At 39.6% G+C, this 15,820-nt stretch overlaps 2 protein-coding genes across 2 annotated transcripts; one reads left to right on the top strand and one right to left on the bottom strand.

Annotated features, from left to right (window-relative positions):
* Nucleotides 1-4,632: 4,632 nt before the first annotated feature.
* LOC124061805 (proteasome subunit alpha type-4-like) lies at nt 4,633-8,095 on the bottom strand. Its single transcript, XM_046394051.1, has 9 exons — nt 7,947-8,095; nt 7,492-7,517; nt 7,334-7,376; nt 6,894-7,056; nt 6,692-6,769; nt 6,215-6,303; nt 5,885-6,015; nt 5,333-5,456; nt 4,633-4,869 (listed from the first exon to the last, which is right to left on the bottom strand). Exons 2-9 carry the CDS (start codon nt 7,492-7,494, stop codon nt 4,715-4,717), a joined length of 786 nt encoding a protein of 261 aa, XP_046250007.1. The 5' UTR covers nt 7,495-7,517; nt 7,947-8,095; the 3' UTR covers nt 4,633-4,714.
* Nucleotides 8,096-8,958: 863 nt separating this feature from the next.
* LOC124061798 (solute carrier family 25 member 44-like) lies at nt 8,959-14,242 on the top strand. The gene is made up of 4 exons (XM_046394042.1): nt 8,959-9,181; nt 10,246-10,914; nt 11,040-11,167; nt 11,920-14,242. Exons 2-4 carry the CDS (start codon nt 10,287-10,289, stop codon nt 12,109-12,111), a joined length of 948 nt encoding a protein of 315 aa, XP_046249998.1. The 5' UTR covers nt 8,959-9,181; nt 10,246-10,286; the 3' UTR covers nt 12,112-14,242.
* Nucleotides 14,243-15,820: the final 1,578 nt, after the last annotated feature.

Below are 15,820 nucleotides of genomic sequence, written 5' to 3' on the forward strand. Positions count from 1 at the left end.
AGGCCTTTGTATCCAGAAAACCCACAACTGATTCATCTGATCCAGAGATGTTTGTTAGGTCCAGTTCAGCAGCTGAATAAGGTTCATCGCAGATACTACACACCACCTTCTGCTCTGTTGCTTGCAAAGAAGCATGAGACTTCTTCCCTTTGATTATGTCACATTTTTACTTACGCTGTACTGGGATACTGCAATACAAAATTGTGTTTCGCTTTTACAGTCAACACAGTATTTCTACTTGATAAAACCTTATTTTGAAAAATTGTACTCTTCATTCCATGTATGCTATACTTTTTAGCCTATACTTATCTTTGTAGACTGAATTTACATGCAAAACATGTGGCCCACTGTTAAGGTATAAACTTCCCATGCAACAGTTAGACTTATAGTAACAGTACTTAGACCATTTTTGACCTATATTAAGTTATTAGTAGTCTTTTCATCACAGTTGTACTGTATCTCCATCTTTAAATAATAATACACAAATAAACAAAAGATGATTTGCACTCAACTTTCCCTGTCTACCCAAAAATGATATTTTTGGTATAAACTGCTTATTGGAGATTATTATTTGGAGTTAAAGTTTTTACACCCAGTCACAACAACAATAACATGTGCAATGATGGTGGATATAAACTATGTCCATATGTGCAAAAACATACACAAAAACAAACAAGGACAGTGAACACAGATCAAAGAAAAAAACTGATGACTAGACTAGATCTTCAGTAATCCTACATAAAATAGATGCATAGGCCCAATACTGTATCAATACAACAATAAGCACACAGTAAATAAACACATTAAGCAATATTAACAGCTGACAATGAAGGCCAGCTCTTCCACATTTGCTGTGCCGTAAAGCTCGGTGCTCTGAACCCCCTCGGACTTGCTGTCAGCGAAGGACGGACGCAGCTCTCAAGATCAGTTACGGATCGAGATCAAAGGCTTCGAAATGGCAGCGAGTCTCATGTCATGTTTAGCCTCGTATGCTAACTGGTGTTCTTCCCCTCTGGGACTGAGGGAGAGATGGGAAGATGGTTGCACTTTAGGAACACTCCCCCTTCTTCCTGTCCCTCCCCAGCCCCCTTTATCTCGCTTCACTCTTCCTTCCTTCTCTATCTCCTCCTCCTCCTGTTCCTCCTCCAGTGCTAGCAGGATAACATACAGCCTGCCTCTTGTTTGGATAAGTTAATGCTGAGATGTCAGCCTCGATTCTGATGTATACCACCTGCTTTGGCCTCCAGCTGACCTCATACTCCAGCTCCCACTGCAGAGACATTCCAGTGCTTTTCTGGGGCTGTGTTTACACTGCAACAGATTGCGCTGCACTCCTTCTCTGCTTGATCATAATGGACCGTGGTGGACCTCTAGACCAGACTCATCCCAATATGCTTGTATTGCTCTGATGCAGAAGGAGAGCTGAGATCCCCAAGGCACTGGAAATCAAATTTTACCCTATTCCAATCCTGCCACATTTAGAGAAAGTATGAAGGTTGTGAGGGGACCCGATATCTCAGTTTCAGGCTCAGCCTCAGGAGGGGAGGCCTGCGAACGGCTCTGGTCATTCAGATGCCAAGATCCTCCCACTCAACACTGTGAGGGCTCATGTGAACAACATGATCTCACTGTGTCTGCCCTTTAAATGAATTAGTGCTGTTGATTTACAGTTTAAGTCCATGTAAGATCCTGACCAAAAGATTGACGTCAAATGAAAAGAAGTTTTTATTTTAGGAGGCTGGCCAAGTTATCTTGGATGTGGCTCAAATACCTCAGTCTTTAATGGGGCAACGTCACTTGTAGAGTCTGCTAATAGAAACTGGGGTAGGAGAAATGCTTTTTTAAAAATTATTTATATAAAGGCAGGCAAGTTCTTCTGCCACCAACAGCTGGTCATATTTGAGCAGTTGTTGGCAACCTTAGCTGGCACAGTTTAGCTAACTGACATCATTACATCCTCCATTTCTTCAAATCTATGACCAAGCAAATGTTGACAGACAGATTTTTTATCTACTGACAAAATGCTCTTGTTGGAGCTTCATCTGTGTTACATGTTACAGTTTTGTGATTGTTGATTTGTCAGTTTAGCTTGAAGCTAAGATGTTACAAATACAGCATCCTGAATGGCCAATTGTTAATTTAGTGTTGGGCTAATTGCTAAGGATTTTACTCTTTGTATTAGTACTCTTATGGACTGTGTGCATATGTTTACCATATTATCCTAATTTGTACATCCTGTAGCACCTTAATTTTGTTTTAAGATGTAACGCTAATTAGCATTAAGTTTACAGTTAGCTAGTCTATACTTGTGGATCTAACTGGCTAGTCCCACTAATTCATTCATTATTCCCTGATATAATAATTTAATTCAACCTTAATTAGAAAAGTGAGGGCATAATGTAGACAAAAAACATTAGATTCAAATCAGAGACCAGTGTTTTGCCTTCTAAAAGGTAGTTTGTCAAGTGCTTGCTCAAGGGGAATGTTGGGCTCTCCATATCTGTATTACAATTTAATTAAAGAGTTTGGTCTAGACCTGCTCTAATTGGAAGGTGTCATGAGATAACTTTTGTTGTGAATTGGCGCTGTATAAATAAACTGAATTGAATTGAATTGAATTTAATTGTTTCCACTTCACAAGATGCAGTAAACTAAACATATCACTGTATCACCTCTCAAATCTCAAAAAACAGGGAAAATTTCCACTGATGGGTGACTGTCATTAGAACTAATTTGTTTGAAGCTTTGCAGTGATAAGTAGTGAATACAGAATGTGAAAGTTGTATTCAGGAAAGAGGGACTTCATGAAGGGCAGAAGCTACCGCTGAGAACACAGAGGTCATGTTCACAGATTTGTTTGTGGGAATGTGGGGGCTGAGAAGGAGTTGACATTGATGGGTTTTGAAAACGACTCATGAATTTGGTGGACTTGACATCCTGGTGGCAAAAAAAATCTGAAAATTCAACGAAATAAAGAGATTTACTATTCTCCCACCAGAATTATTTTGCTGATGATGTGAAAAATGCTGTAAAAGGTCATCATATAAGGAAATAAAGTGACTGAACAGTCAACTAAATAGATGAAATAAAAATCTGAAAATTCATGCTCATTGTGTCTAGGGCTGGCCACATCATCACAACACGTGTGCTACGGCATTAACAACAGCTGGTTTCAGTCCTGTCGCCGACCACCTACACAGTCTGTTACCGAGTGCCCTTTACTGATCACACACCAGAAAAACAGGCACTCAGTTGCTGTCTTTAGAACCACCAACAAGCACCAAATCACTATCTTCAACACTGGATCACTGAATATGCAAAATGTTGATAATCCCAATGACATAATAACCATCTTATAAATATGTTGGGATTCTTGAGTCTGAATGTCAGGCAAGTCTACATAGACCACCCGTATCGTGTTTGTTCATTTATTTTCATAATTCTTGGTCCTAGCTGTGCACTATTTGGAGATAAATGCCTTCACTGTGGATTAATGTTGCTGTTCCACAAGAATACTTAAAGGCACAGAGAAGACAGAGAATAATGACATAAACCTCATCAGAGAGCACTATCACCATCAAGTGGTAAGGAGAACAAATAGCATCTTAAACAGTGTCAAAACAAATGGGAGGCTGAAGGCTGTGATGCTAACTGGGCCTGTAAACACAAACAGCTGCTAATTAACAGGCAAACTCAGAAGTTCAGTGTTTTGGAAAATTCATTTCAGCAGGTCACATGATATGAAAGTATATTTGACAAACAGTAAATTAATATTTTCCTTTCTGGAAAAGTATATTCTGATTTATACCAACACTTTAAGCATAACCTGCTTCTACTAGTCCTTTCCCTTTCTTAAGTCTTAATTTCCTTAATTCACTGAGTAAAATTAGGCAATTATAAACAAAAACAGATCTTATTATCTTAGATTTACCCAACATACACACCAATAAGGGTGCATCCGCAGGACAAGTAGCTCCATCATGTGGCCATAATGGTAAGTTACACATAAAGCCAGCAGAAAGAAAAATACAAGCAGCAGTGATGTGCTCTGAGACTGAGGCTAAACCATTGGTGCCTACTATTAAAGGCATAATATGCAGCAATTGTTGGTTGCTGCACATTATGTGTTGTGAACACAACATTAAGTGATGCTGGTGAAAGATTTGACTGTTCATTCCCGTGTTGTCAAATCACTAACGAGCCAATGGCAGCATTTGATGACCTGGGAACCCAACAATCAACTAACATTCTTCAGAATCGCTGATGCACAGAGACACCGTGAACACAGCAAAATAATGAGAAAATAAGAAAATGCAGACAAACACCACCAGCAACTTCTAGAGATCCTAAGTGATGACTGAGAGGGATTATTTTGGAATTGCTTTTTTTTGAAGAAGAAGTTCCTGCATATCATACCTTTAAGTAATACTAACCTAGGGTAAGTTAAAGAAAAATCATAAAAATATTTAAAGCTACTTTTAAATATTATAGTTTATCTTACTTAGTTTATCTAATAGTTTATCTAATAGTTTATCTTACTTTTTAATTATAAAAAAAATTGTACAATTTGTTTTGAAGAGGTGTAAATAAAAAGATGCCCCTTTTTGTGACAAAGATACAAATAACAACATGTCCATTGGTTTCCAAACTTTTAATGTAAAAGACAAAACACAGGATTTGGTGACATGAGGGGGGAAAAAAAATATTATTTTGCTCATTTGTCCTTCTCCTTCTGCTCCTTCTCCTTTTTGTCCTTTTCGGCCTTGGCCTCCTCAGCCTCGTGCCGCTTGATGAGCTCCTCAACTTCTTTCTGTTTCAGCACTTTAATTTTTGTTTTCCCGTCTTCCCTTGTCAGGGTGGCAATTTCCACTGCAACAATCAATGTTATATGACATTGTGTTATTGTATCGATCAACCTGTTGCACCAAAAAGATCTTAAGCAACAAGACAGTTAACAAATTATGGCCGTTAATTAATGAGGAACTGTAATATTAGATAGTCCTAACTACTACTACTACTACTACTACTGCTACTTAAGCAATCCCTTAGCACAATTTGGTGCTTAGTTGGTGTATTTTTAGCCGGGTCACTACTACCACACCATACTTCCTGCAGTAATACTTTAATTTTTATTTCATATCAACATTTCTGAAAATGCACCATTGCTAATTTTCAACACCTCTGGCAAGAGGTTTTGAAACCTATAAACTGATCAAATTTTACACAACACCACCATGCTAGTTTAGGTCAAAAGATGCTCCAAATTCATACTCAGAATCACTGCTAATTTCATTTAACATGAAAAAATTCAAAAAACACTTTTGGACCTCACCTTTTTCGGCTGAGAGCTTGCTGACATCCATTGTTTTGTTGAGGACTTTGACAGCCAAAGCCAGAGCAGAGGACAGAGTCATCTCTCCCTCTTTGTAGTCCTGCTTCAACATGGAAACTGCAGCCTGAAGCCAAGTAGTCCACATATCAAACATCATGTTGAGAGCGTCATAAAAAGTAACCCTGACACAGTTAATGGTTATGGTTAAGGAAAGAAATAAGGTAAGAAAATATTACAGATGTTATTGACATTAAGGACAACACATAATAACACTGCATGCTGTATCTGTTGAAATCTGTGTGCTCAACTTCACTGCATCACATTCTGTATGGGTTACAGTGGGCCAATCACATGCTGCATTAAACTGAAGAATACTTGGTTTGGTTGGCAGAGAACAAAACTATATAAATATTAATTTCTTCCAGATAAGGGCAAAAAAAAAAAATCGTTTGCCTGGACAAGTTTCAATACTACTCCATAATGGGTTATTTAGATCAGTACCTCAGAAAGGTATTCAGTAACATTACTCAGCCCCACTCAGTTCAGACTTACAGCACTGTTGTTGCCAATACAGGTTGCCTTCCAGCCTCCATAGTTGCCACTGGGGTCACTTTGGTATAACTGGAAGCCATAGTGTTTGTCCCAGCCCATGTAAAGCAGAGAAACACCAAACGGCCTCTTTCCTATAAGGACAAACCCCACAAATGTAAGAATACTTGCCAGCATTCTGTAAGCTTGTTCATTATCATTGCATTATATGTTATACAAGTGTTTTAGGTAGAGTGGGTAAATCTACACATTGTAAAGGTTAAGAATGACAATATGGTGATGCCAAAGAAGAAGGGCAACAAAACCAGACAAGGAGGCTACTTTGTATCTTACCTCCAAACTGTGTGTACGCCTGCTTGATGTCACACAGGGCAGTCACCAGCTGTTCACAGGGTATTGGCTCCTGGTACTGCAATAGATATCTGAAGAGAAATTAACCAGATTAATGACTGATTTGACTGTGTTTAATGGGTAGACTCAAACTCAAACTTTTAGCACAGTAAGTCAAGTATCTTTGGATGTCTGGAATTTGGACCTAATTTCAGTGTTAGAGATGCTTTATATCTTGTACTTAACTAGTACTAGAAGATTAAGCTTTTCTGTTTTTGTTTTTGTTTTAAAAAAGGTTTCCTGACTTATCCATCACCTTGAGCTTGTAAATAGTTTTACATTGACTGCCTCTGGTGGACTCATTTGAAACAAAAAAAAAATCTGTAAAATATGATGAATATTCACATCCTAAAAGACGTTTTTGGGACAACGCATCAAATTTCAGAGCAGGTGGATTGTAAGTTTTCCTCTAATACTCACCTCTGTGCGATTAGCCGCAGCTCATTTGTCAGTACATTAGCATCCGATGTGATGCCAGCAACACTGCAAGCTAAGTCACTGAAAGATATGTTAAAACGTGTTAGAAGACGGTAAACTGTAAGCCTGATAAAAGGAGTGACTGAGGTTTCTATGGTAAAAAGGGTATGGGATGCTAAAGAGTCCCTTAGTTTGGTTCACTCACTCATTCAGCTTGTAGATTTTCTCAGAGAAGAAAACCTCATCAAGCAGTTTGTGGATGTTGCGTCTCTCTGCTGCTAACAGCACTCCATCATTTGCAAGAATCCCCAGACATGTTCCAGCATGGCCGATTGCTTCCATTGCATACTCCACCTGATACAAGCGTCCTATAAAAGTCACAGTCACAAAAACTCTATTGATCATATTTGGCTCGACTAAAATGTCAAAGACATGTTTATCTTAATCTCTTCAATATCACAGGCCCTCTGGTGGGTCCATTAACATTAACCAGCAAAATCATGGTAAAGCACTGTTCAACCCATACATAACATATCGCACAAGACATACAAGTCTTTCATTATTAAATTTTAAATTTTAAAATATTTGAAAGTTTCAGTCAATATCACTTTGACTATAAAGTGATTAAAAAGAAATCAGACTTACCCTCAGGAGAAAATATGGTTGTTCGGGAGTCATATCTACGAGACTAAACAGTAAAACAACAGGTATTAAGTGACAAAGAGAGGACTTGTGGAAAACAACCAGCAGCATATTTTGAAAACACATAAACTATATTTGTGACGAGTGCAACAGCTACCCACCATTTTGTCACGTCACTGAAGTTGTCCTGCAAAACACAACATAAATTAACTTACAAGATAATGAGGAAACCACCTGAAATCAAAGACTAGGAAGAAAAATGTCTCAACCCGTTTGTATTAGCGCCACAATGTTATTTTCTTTCTGTAAAACTTGACGAACATAAACTGTTACACAGGTCTCAGACACTTAAAGTGCACACACATTAACTCACAACAACAGCATGTGGAGTTTACAGCGTATTTTCTCAGTGCCTCAATACCATGACAGCCAGCTAAGCTAAGTGCTGCTAAACAGAATGAATCTGCAATATCTAAGCATGCTAGTTCATTAGCACGCTAGCTAGTTCATAATGAAAAAAGTCCTCGAAGTGGACACAGTCAAACTGTACTTACTATACTAAAATGTTGGTAGAAAAAACAATACTGTAGTAAAGAGTAAACTCTAGATATGTTACCTTATATGAAAAGGTCTGAGTTTGCGTAGTTTTCAAAGGGCTAAGAGGTCCACTACTTTCAGTTTGATATTTCCTCACTCACACACACACCGGGTTCCTCTGGCGGTGAAGTAGCCGCTCAGCAGCGCCACCTTCCAGTGGGAGGACCGAACATTCTGTAGTACTGCGTCAATCTCAGTCACAGAGGGGGAAAGTAACGTTTTACAAATACATATTGTAAAAGTTCTGCATTCGCAGTTTGATAAAAGTGCTTGACTAAAAGTAAGTAAGGAGTACAATGAACTTAAGAAAAGAACTATAATATCTCACGATCATGATTAAATGATTAAAAGATAAGTCTGTATTGATCCCCAAAGGCGACATTCAGGCGAGGCGCGCAAAGCAAGTAGTACACATACAATATCCACAATACCCAAGAGCAGAGTTATAGTTAAATAAGGCTAATAGAGCAATGCGGTGTGATTAACAGCCGTGAAGTCAGCACAGTGTAGTAGTCATATAAAGAAGAAGAAGAAGAAGATGATGATATATTGATAATATGTATAATAATATTATATCTTCGGCTGTAACAGCGTACGCCAGGATAAGATATAATATGGTCAAGTGTCTACATTAATAAAGAAATATGATACAGCAGATAATACTACCTATAGTAAAACAGTATAACATATTTACATAATATTGAGTGGGATTTAACTTACAAGTTGAAATACCGCAATATAGTGTAACATAATGCATAGTGTAGTACAGATACATATAGCATGAGAATAGTGTTAATATAGTAGTAATACAGATGTTAGGTATTACATGTAGTTCACACTAAATTAATTAGAGACCATGTTAATGACTAAATAATTAATCGTTATTATTATTAAGAAAGGTGAGAATTTTTGCAGTATTGTCCAATTAATTAATACTCTTCTGCTCAATTCCACAGACGTACGTTGGTGTTTCCCTCCAGCCCTGGTGGTCGGCAGTACCGGGACAAGTGAACGTATGATGAGGTGTAAAATAAAACAGGAAGAAGCTCTGCTGCGTGCCATTGGTTCTTTCAGCCGCGTTTAAATGCGAACGGGAAGCGACTTCACAGTTAGCTAGCTAGGAGGCGGCTAACTTTCACGTCTTTATAATATCCCTAAACTGCCGAATGACGAGACGCAAAATTGGCCATTTCATAACCGGCTGATGACACGATGTGTCCAGTGTGAGTCTGATTCAAACATCTGGCCGAAGAGGTAAGCGTTTCCCAAATGATGCCAATGCTAACTGTGTGTAACTCACGGCGAGCTCGGCGTTAGCTAATACCAGCTTCTATCAACTTATCCTGCAGGTGACAACAGGCGCATTTTATTAAACACGTCGGTGTTGTCAGTGTTCGGCTTGTTTTGTTGGGTGTCATACGTGTCACTGGCTCCCGTTGCTATTCAGTTGTCTTCAGACCGACATGGGAACACTGTGTCCTCTGAATAATGTTGTCACTGGGGTCAGGTACAAACCGGCGGGTCGTTAGCTAATGTTGTTACAGCAACGTTACTGAGTGACCAGAAAAGCGTTTTTGTAAGGACGCGTTCATTACTTGCCTCGCTGTTATTACCAAAGCTGCTCGGAACGTCAGTCAACGTGGTTAGCTTTAACTTGCCAAGTTGTCTTTAGCATGACCCTTGAACTCTCACTCATAGATAACAGGCGATAAACGTTGATCAAGGAGGACTAACAGTTTAGCCGGTGTTCATGGAACAACATCAGGTGACAGGATGGTTTTTCCGTACAATGTGGGGTAGAAAGAAACTGGTGTTGTCATTATTTTGGTACATCACTTTAAAGGGCCGTGTTCACATATTATTAACTGGAAGGTAATGGTGAGAGAATAACCTACACTTACAATGTTGCTACCCTGCAGCTGGTGGGATTTTTCATTTGAGTTATTTATATTTATATTTTGTATAATCTGTGTGGCTGAACTGAAATGGCTGCAAACAGAATTGATGCATTCACAGCTTTTACGATGGAGAAGTGAAGTAAGTTTCAAACAAGCTACTTTCATACTTTTTCTGATGTGTGTTTCACCACAGTTAATAACATTTTTCTTTTGTAGTGTTTAGATCAAGTTGATAAGGCTGAACAAGGACACACTTGTGCTTTTTTCTGCCTGTGGTGCACATTAGCAAGAACAAAATCATTCAAGGTCCACATACTTTGCATTTCATGTTGTCATTAGTGGACAAAGTTTGTTCACTTTTCATTGAGATGTCCACCTGTTTGTATACGTGTATGTGTAACGCTGTGTTTTTGCTGCCAGGCAGGGATCACTCTGATGAGGGGGCGCCTACACCTGTCAGGATGCAGCAGAAAAGAAACATCCAGATCATCGAGTGGGAGGACCTCGACAAAAGGAAGTTCTACTCATTCGGGGTGTTTATGACGATGACCATCCGGGCCACCGTCTACCCGGCTACGCTCATCCGCACTCGGCTACAGGTGCAGAGGGGCAAGTCACTCTACAGTGGCACCTTCGACGCCTTCTTCAAGATTCTGCGGTCGGAGGGCGTTCGAGGCCTTTATCGTGGCTTTATGGTCAACACGTTCACGCTCATCTCAGGCCAGGCTTACATAACCACCTATGAGCTGGTGAGGAAGTATGTCTCCCAGTATTCTGAGGACAATACGGTCAAGTCACTGGTGGCCGGCGGCTCGGCCTCTCTGGTCGCACAGAGCATCACTGTTCCTATAGATGTTGTCTCGCAGCAGCTGATGATGCAGGGCCAAGGAGAGCACCTCACCCGCTTTCGACTCAAGTCTAACACAGAGACTGGAAAGACCAAGAAAGTGTTTGGCCAAACCAGGAGTATTGTGTCTCAGATCTTTGCTGCTGATGGTTTCCGGGGCTTCTACAGGGGATATGTGGCTTCTTTACTCACTTATATCCCAAACAGTGCTGTCTGGTGGCCTTTCTATCACTTTTATGCTGGTAAGGGGCTGGAACTTTTTTTTTTGTGTGTGTGCTTTCTAACGACCTGTCGCTTGTTCCACACGTACATGTACGTGTGTCTTGTGTTGTTAATTAGGTATCTGTGTGTGTGTAATATTCTTTAGAGCAACTCTCTAAACTGGCTCCCAGTGACTGCCCTCATCTGGTTCTTCAAGCCATGGCTGGACCTCTAGCTGCTGCTACTGCCGCAACTGTCACCAACCCAATGGATGTGGTCAGAGCCAGAGTGCAGGTGAACTGTACATCCGTCACACAGAGACTCATGTGCTCTTTTCGGGCTGGTACATCGAGTGATTAAAAAACCTCAACCCAGATAGTTTTTTTAAATTCTTTAATGTTTGAGATATAAATGGCTTATGGTGCTTAAAGCATCAAAGCATTGAATTTTTTTCCTCTGTTTGTGTGGAGGAAGCTGCCAGAAAAGGAATTTAAAATGCACGGCTTGTTTTGTCTGTTTAAATTTTTTTCAATAGCTGAAACAGTAAATGTTAATCATCAATCAGCTTTCTTTGTATGTGGGCACAGACCTTCAAGCTACCATTTTACTCTTCAGTAATTTGCATACTTTGACCTACCAGGGAAGCTTTTCCTGTCCAAGCTCTCTCCTGGTGACAAGTTCTGCATAGAGCAAACCGTTAACAAGCCCAGTGAGGCCTAGAAGTGGAGTCAACCACTGTAACTAATAACTATTGAGGGGAGGAAAGTAGTCATTTATAGGAGTAATGTTTTAAAAAGCTATGCCCTGAAGGCTTAAAATGAGAATATGTGTCTCATTGTTATGTATCAGTGTTGTTAAGTCTTCACATAATGAAGTAACCAAATTCAGCTTCCAGTGTCATGTCTACCTTCTGCATTTTCAGTTCAAGATTAGGCCAATCTAGGGATTAGTGACCTGATCAGAAAATAAAATCTCAATTTATTTATTATCAGATACTGGCTTGTGGTTCCAAACAACAACTCAACATGTATTTTGTGTGTGTGCAGGTTGAAGGCAGGACTTCAGTGATCGAGACGTTCAGACAGCTGCTCAAAGAGGAGGGCTGTTGGGGGATGACCAAAGGACTGTCGGCACGCATCATTTCATCCACACCCACTGCCATCGTCATGGTGGTCGGCTACGAGACGCTTAAAAAACTGAGTTTGCGACCGGAGCTGGTGGACTCAAGACACTGGTAGAAGATAACCTGAACAGAACCTGTATGGACCACGTGCCGTTTTAGCCCTCACATTAGACTCCGTGTGAAAGCACTGGATGAAAGGAGTGCTTGTTTTAAATGACAGCTTTGGGGAACAAAATGGAACTGGGACAGTTTAAACACACACCAGCTGTGTATAAGAAACTGAACGTGTACGAGTTGGTAACAACATATTAGATGCAGATTAAATAACTAAATACTAGACGCAGGTTCACAGTTTTTTGTGTTGTTGTTAAACTGTTTTTTGTTTGTTTTTTTAAGTGTGATCCAAAGGGGTGAATGCAAAGTTGTTTTAACACTGGAAGATGCAGACAAATTGATGCAGAATTATGGGATTGTTATGTGTATTTGGTGAAAAAGCTAACCTATCAACACACACTCTACAATCATGTTCAAGAAACTCTGCGTTGGCGATAAATGGACTTCGATTACTGACCGACTGATCTAATCTGCTGGTTTATGTGAACAGCCAGATGGTTACTGCAGTAACTGTAGTTATGCTGTCCCAAAGCCAAGCAGTGGTGGGCCCAGATAAAAACCTGGTTTTGATCAGGGTTTGGAGAAAGGCAGAATAACTCATGATGACGCATTCACATCAGCAGCTACTAAATTTTTTCCCAAGTGTTGGTTTCCTTGTGCTTGCAATGGTGGTTTCTGTGTCCCTTCAGCAGCCCCTTTTCCTTGGCCTGTTAAATTGCTGCCTTCATGTTGTGATGAAGTGAAACTGCTGTTTATTTGCTGAATGTGCGTGAATAGAACTATGGGTATTAGAATGTGTATATCATGTCAGCCTCTGTGTTGTGGGTATATTAAATTCACAGTTCTGTTCGCTGTGCAAACGGTCAGAATAAATGACAAACTCCTTGCAAAACTGATCACATACAGGACAACATTTTATCTGGATTTTTGTGACATACTAGTATGCTGTCTGTCTGTAGAAAACATTGCAGTGATGAAGATCTTTAAAACCAGGAAGTTGAGCACAACTGAAGTTTTTGTTGCGCTGAGCTGCCAGTTGAAATCCTGGAGACGAGGGGAAAATGATGGACCGAAAGCTGAAGTTAAGCTGTTTCCCTGTCGTGGCAGTAAATGTTTAAGTGCAATAATGTAAATGTTCTACTGCTTTTAGCACAAAATGCGATTGTATATTTTTTTAAATTGTGTGACTAATGGGTCTTACAGGAATGCATTATACCTAATTTATTTTCTTTTAAGTTTTTTTTTTTTGAAGTATCCAAACTTCAAAATCTCACTTCATGATGTTAAAGTTTGTTCTACGTTTGTTTAAGATGGATAACTTATGAGTGTCGTGGCTCATGCAGTTTGTTTCTTTGGTAACTTTATGGCAAAGCTGATCCATTTCAAAATAAAATTAACATCAGATGTGGTCAGTTTGTAGAGCTGATCATATTTTTTGATACATGTGACATGAGATGTTGTCACTGTGGCTATTTTTATTATAGACAAGCAAGAGTTTAATCCAGGGCAAATTCCTAAATCTGACTTTGTTTAAATGAAGCTATAAAGTTTTCTAAAGTTCTAAAAACAATTTGCTCAAGTCAGGCCATGACGTGTTACAAACATTTAAAGGTTACTTGGTGAACTCTGGTATATCAGAACAGTGATCAGACATGACTAAAGTAAAGGCCAGACTTTAGCAGAGTCCTACTTAACAACGAAAATGAGTCACTGCAGACACATTTAAGCATTTGACTTTGGGTTTTTCCTCTGGTTAGACAATAAATTAAAAATAAAAAAGTGCATATGTACAAATAAAAGACGAGAGCATTAAAGTTTAGCAGAATGAGTGTTGCTTGCATGCTTTGCGTGAGCTGCAGCATTTAGGAAAGGAACAACAGGTCAATATTGTGCACCCCTGTCGTCCTGGGGGGGTTTATGTTCTCATAACTGTGGGGCGTCCATATGTCTTACTGAAGGAGACACCGAAGGTCATGTCGCACTATGTTAGTAAAGTGATGAGATGAAACGAGGGAAAGTCGGGCGTTTATCCTGATTGTTCTGCCTACTGTACTACTAAGGGCAGCTCTGCAACATTCACTACCAGTAATATTCTTCATGTAATTAAAAGGTAAATAAAAGACTTAACCTGCCATTTGGTTTTGAGGCTGCTGGTGTAACATTTGGTGCAACATTAGAAACCTACTTATGTTTCCAATACAGTTATGACTAAAACCCACAAAACACTGAAATTAAACATGTAAGGTTCACTTTACTGGAGAATTAAGTCCATATGAGTGAAAAACGCTGCATCTTAAGTCCTATTAAAGTCAAAAAGCCATAAAAACACCAGCATGTTAAAGGTTAGCGTCAAATGTGTTTCATCAACAGCGAAACAGATGGCAGCAGATTCTCCCACATCCCACATTTTCTCCTCCTTGCTCGTCACAAATCCTCAAACATTCGTTCTTCCCATTGGAAGCAAAAAAAACCACCCGACAGAAGAATCTACTGATGAATGAAACAAACAAGAAGGCCCGGTGAAGACGGAGGAGGGCTTCTTCTAGCTGACACTTCATGGTGGGATGACGGAGTGCTCCCTGTTCTGCTCTATACATTAATTATCGAGCGGTGACGGGAAGGCACTTTGTCACAAGGATTGATGAGGGGCTGTCAGAGAGGGAGCGAATCTGACTTGGCCGGGGTTAGAGGAAGGGCCTCTCATTCTCATGGGATGTGATGGTGTTAGCTGTGTGTGTGTGTGTGTGTCTGCAGGATAAAAGCTGGGATAGTCAAAGCATAAAAGGAACAACGTGAGAACTTGAAAAGCAGCAACAACCAATCAAAGAGGAGCTTTCATTATCTGAGTTAATGTCTTCTGGTTTAGCACAAAGATGAGCTTTAGGTTTACAAGTTAAACGATTGGTCCTGATGGAGCGAGTGTTGGGGTTTTCCCATTGGCTGCTGGGCTTTCAAAACAGCTGTTTCCTTTTACATCACTGGGAGGACAACACAAGCTAACAAGCCTGCCGTCTTTATTTAGGCTACACTTCACTTACATGACTACAGTTATTATTAGGGGTGGGGAAAAATATCTGTTCCTTTAATGAATTTCACTTGCTTCCATTATTGTGATTCCTAAATCTATTGTTTTTCAACCAATTTTCAATCAATTTTATGTATGTATAAATAATTGGGCTTAGTCCATTAGCTCAATGCTAACACATAATGGGAATTACCATTGACGCCCTAGAGAGAATTAGCATCATGGCCACAGCATTAATATTATCTTAACAAACAATCCATTTTACTCCACATGTTTAACATAAAACACGTGCTCATGTATTTTATGTGCTTTGTGGAAACAAACTAATGGCTGCTGACTTCAGATTGTTATCTGGATCCACTAATCTGCCATCGCAGCTTCAGCAAACCCAAGAGATCAAAAACTCAAACTCTCAGTGGGTTTAGAAATACAACCACCACCGGGCAGAGGCCTCGTGTGCCAGGAGAGGGCAGCACATGTACAGCACATATAAAATCTGAAGCCATATATATACACGGCTACCTCAGAAAGTACATGTGATGTTTGAAATCAAGCCTGTGATCTGCTACTTCAGTTCATAACAATTTAATTTCCAGGAATTCACGTCAATTTAACTTAATTTTGGAAGATGCACTCATTTTTACACAGAACGTGAACTGAGGATTTTTTCCACCACCTCAACACT

The sequence above is a fragment of the Scatophagus argus genome, chromosome 1 (assembly GCF_020382885.2).
Source record: "Scatophagus argus isolate fScaArg1 chromosome 1, fScaArg1.pri, whole genome shotgun sequence".
Taxonomy (NCBI): Eukaryota; Metazoa; Chordata; class Actinopteri; family Scatophagidae; genus Scatophagus; species Scatophagus argus.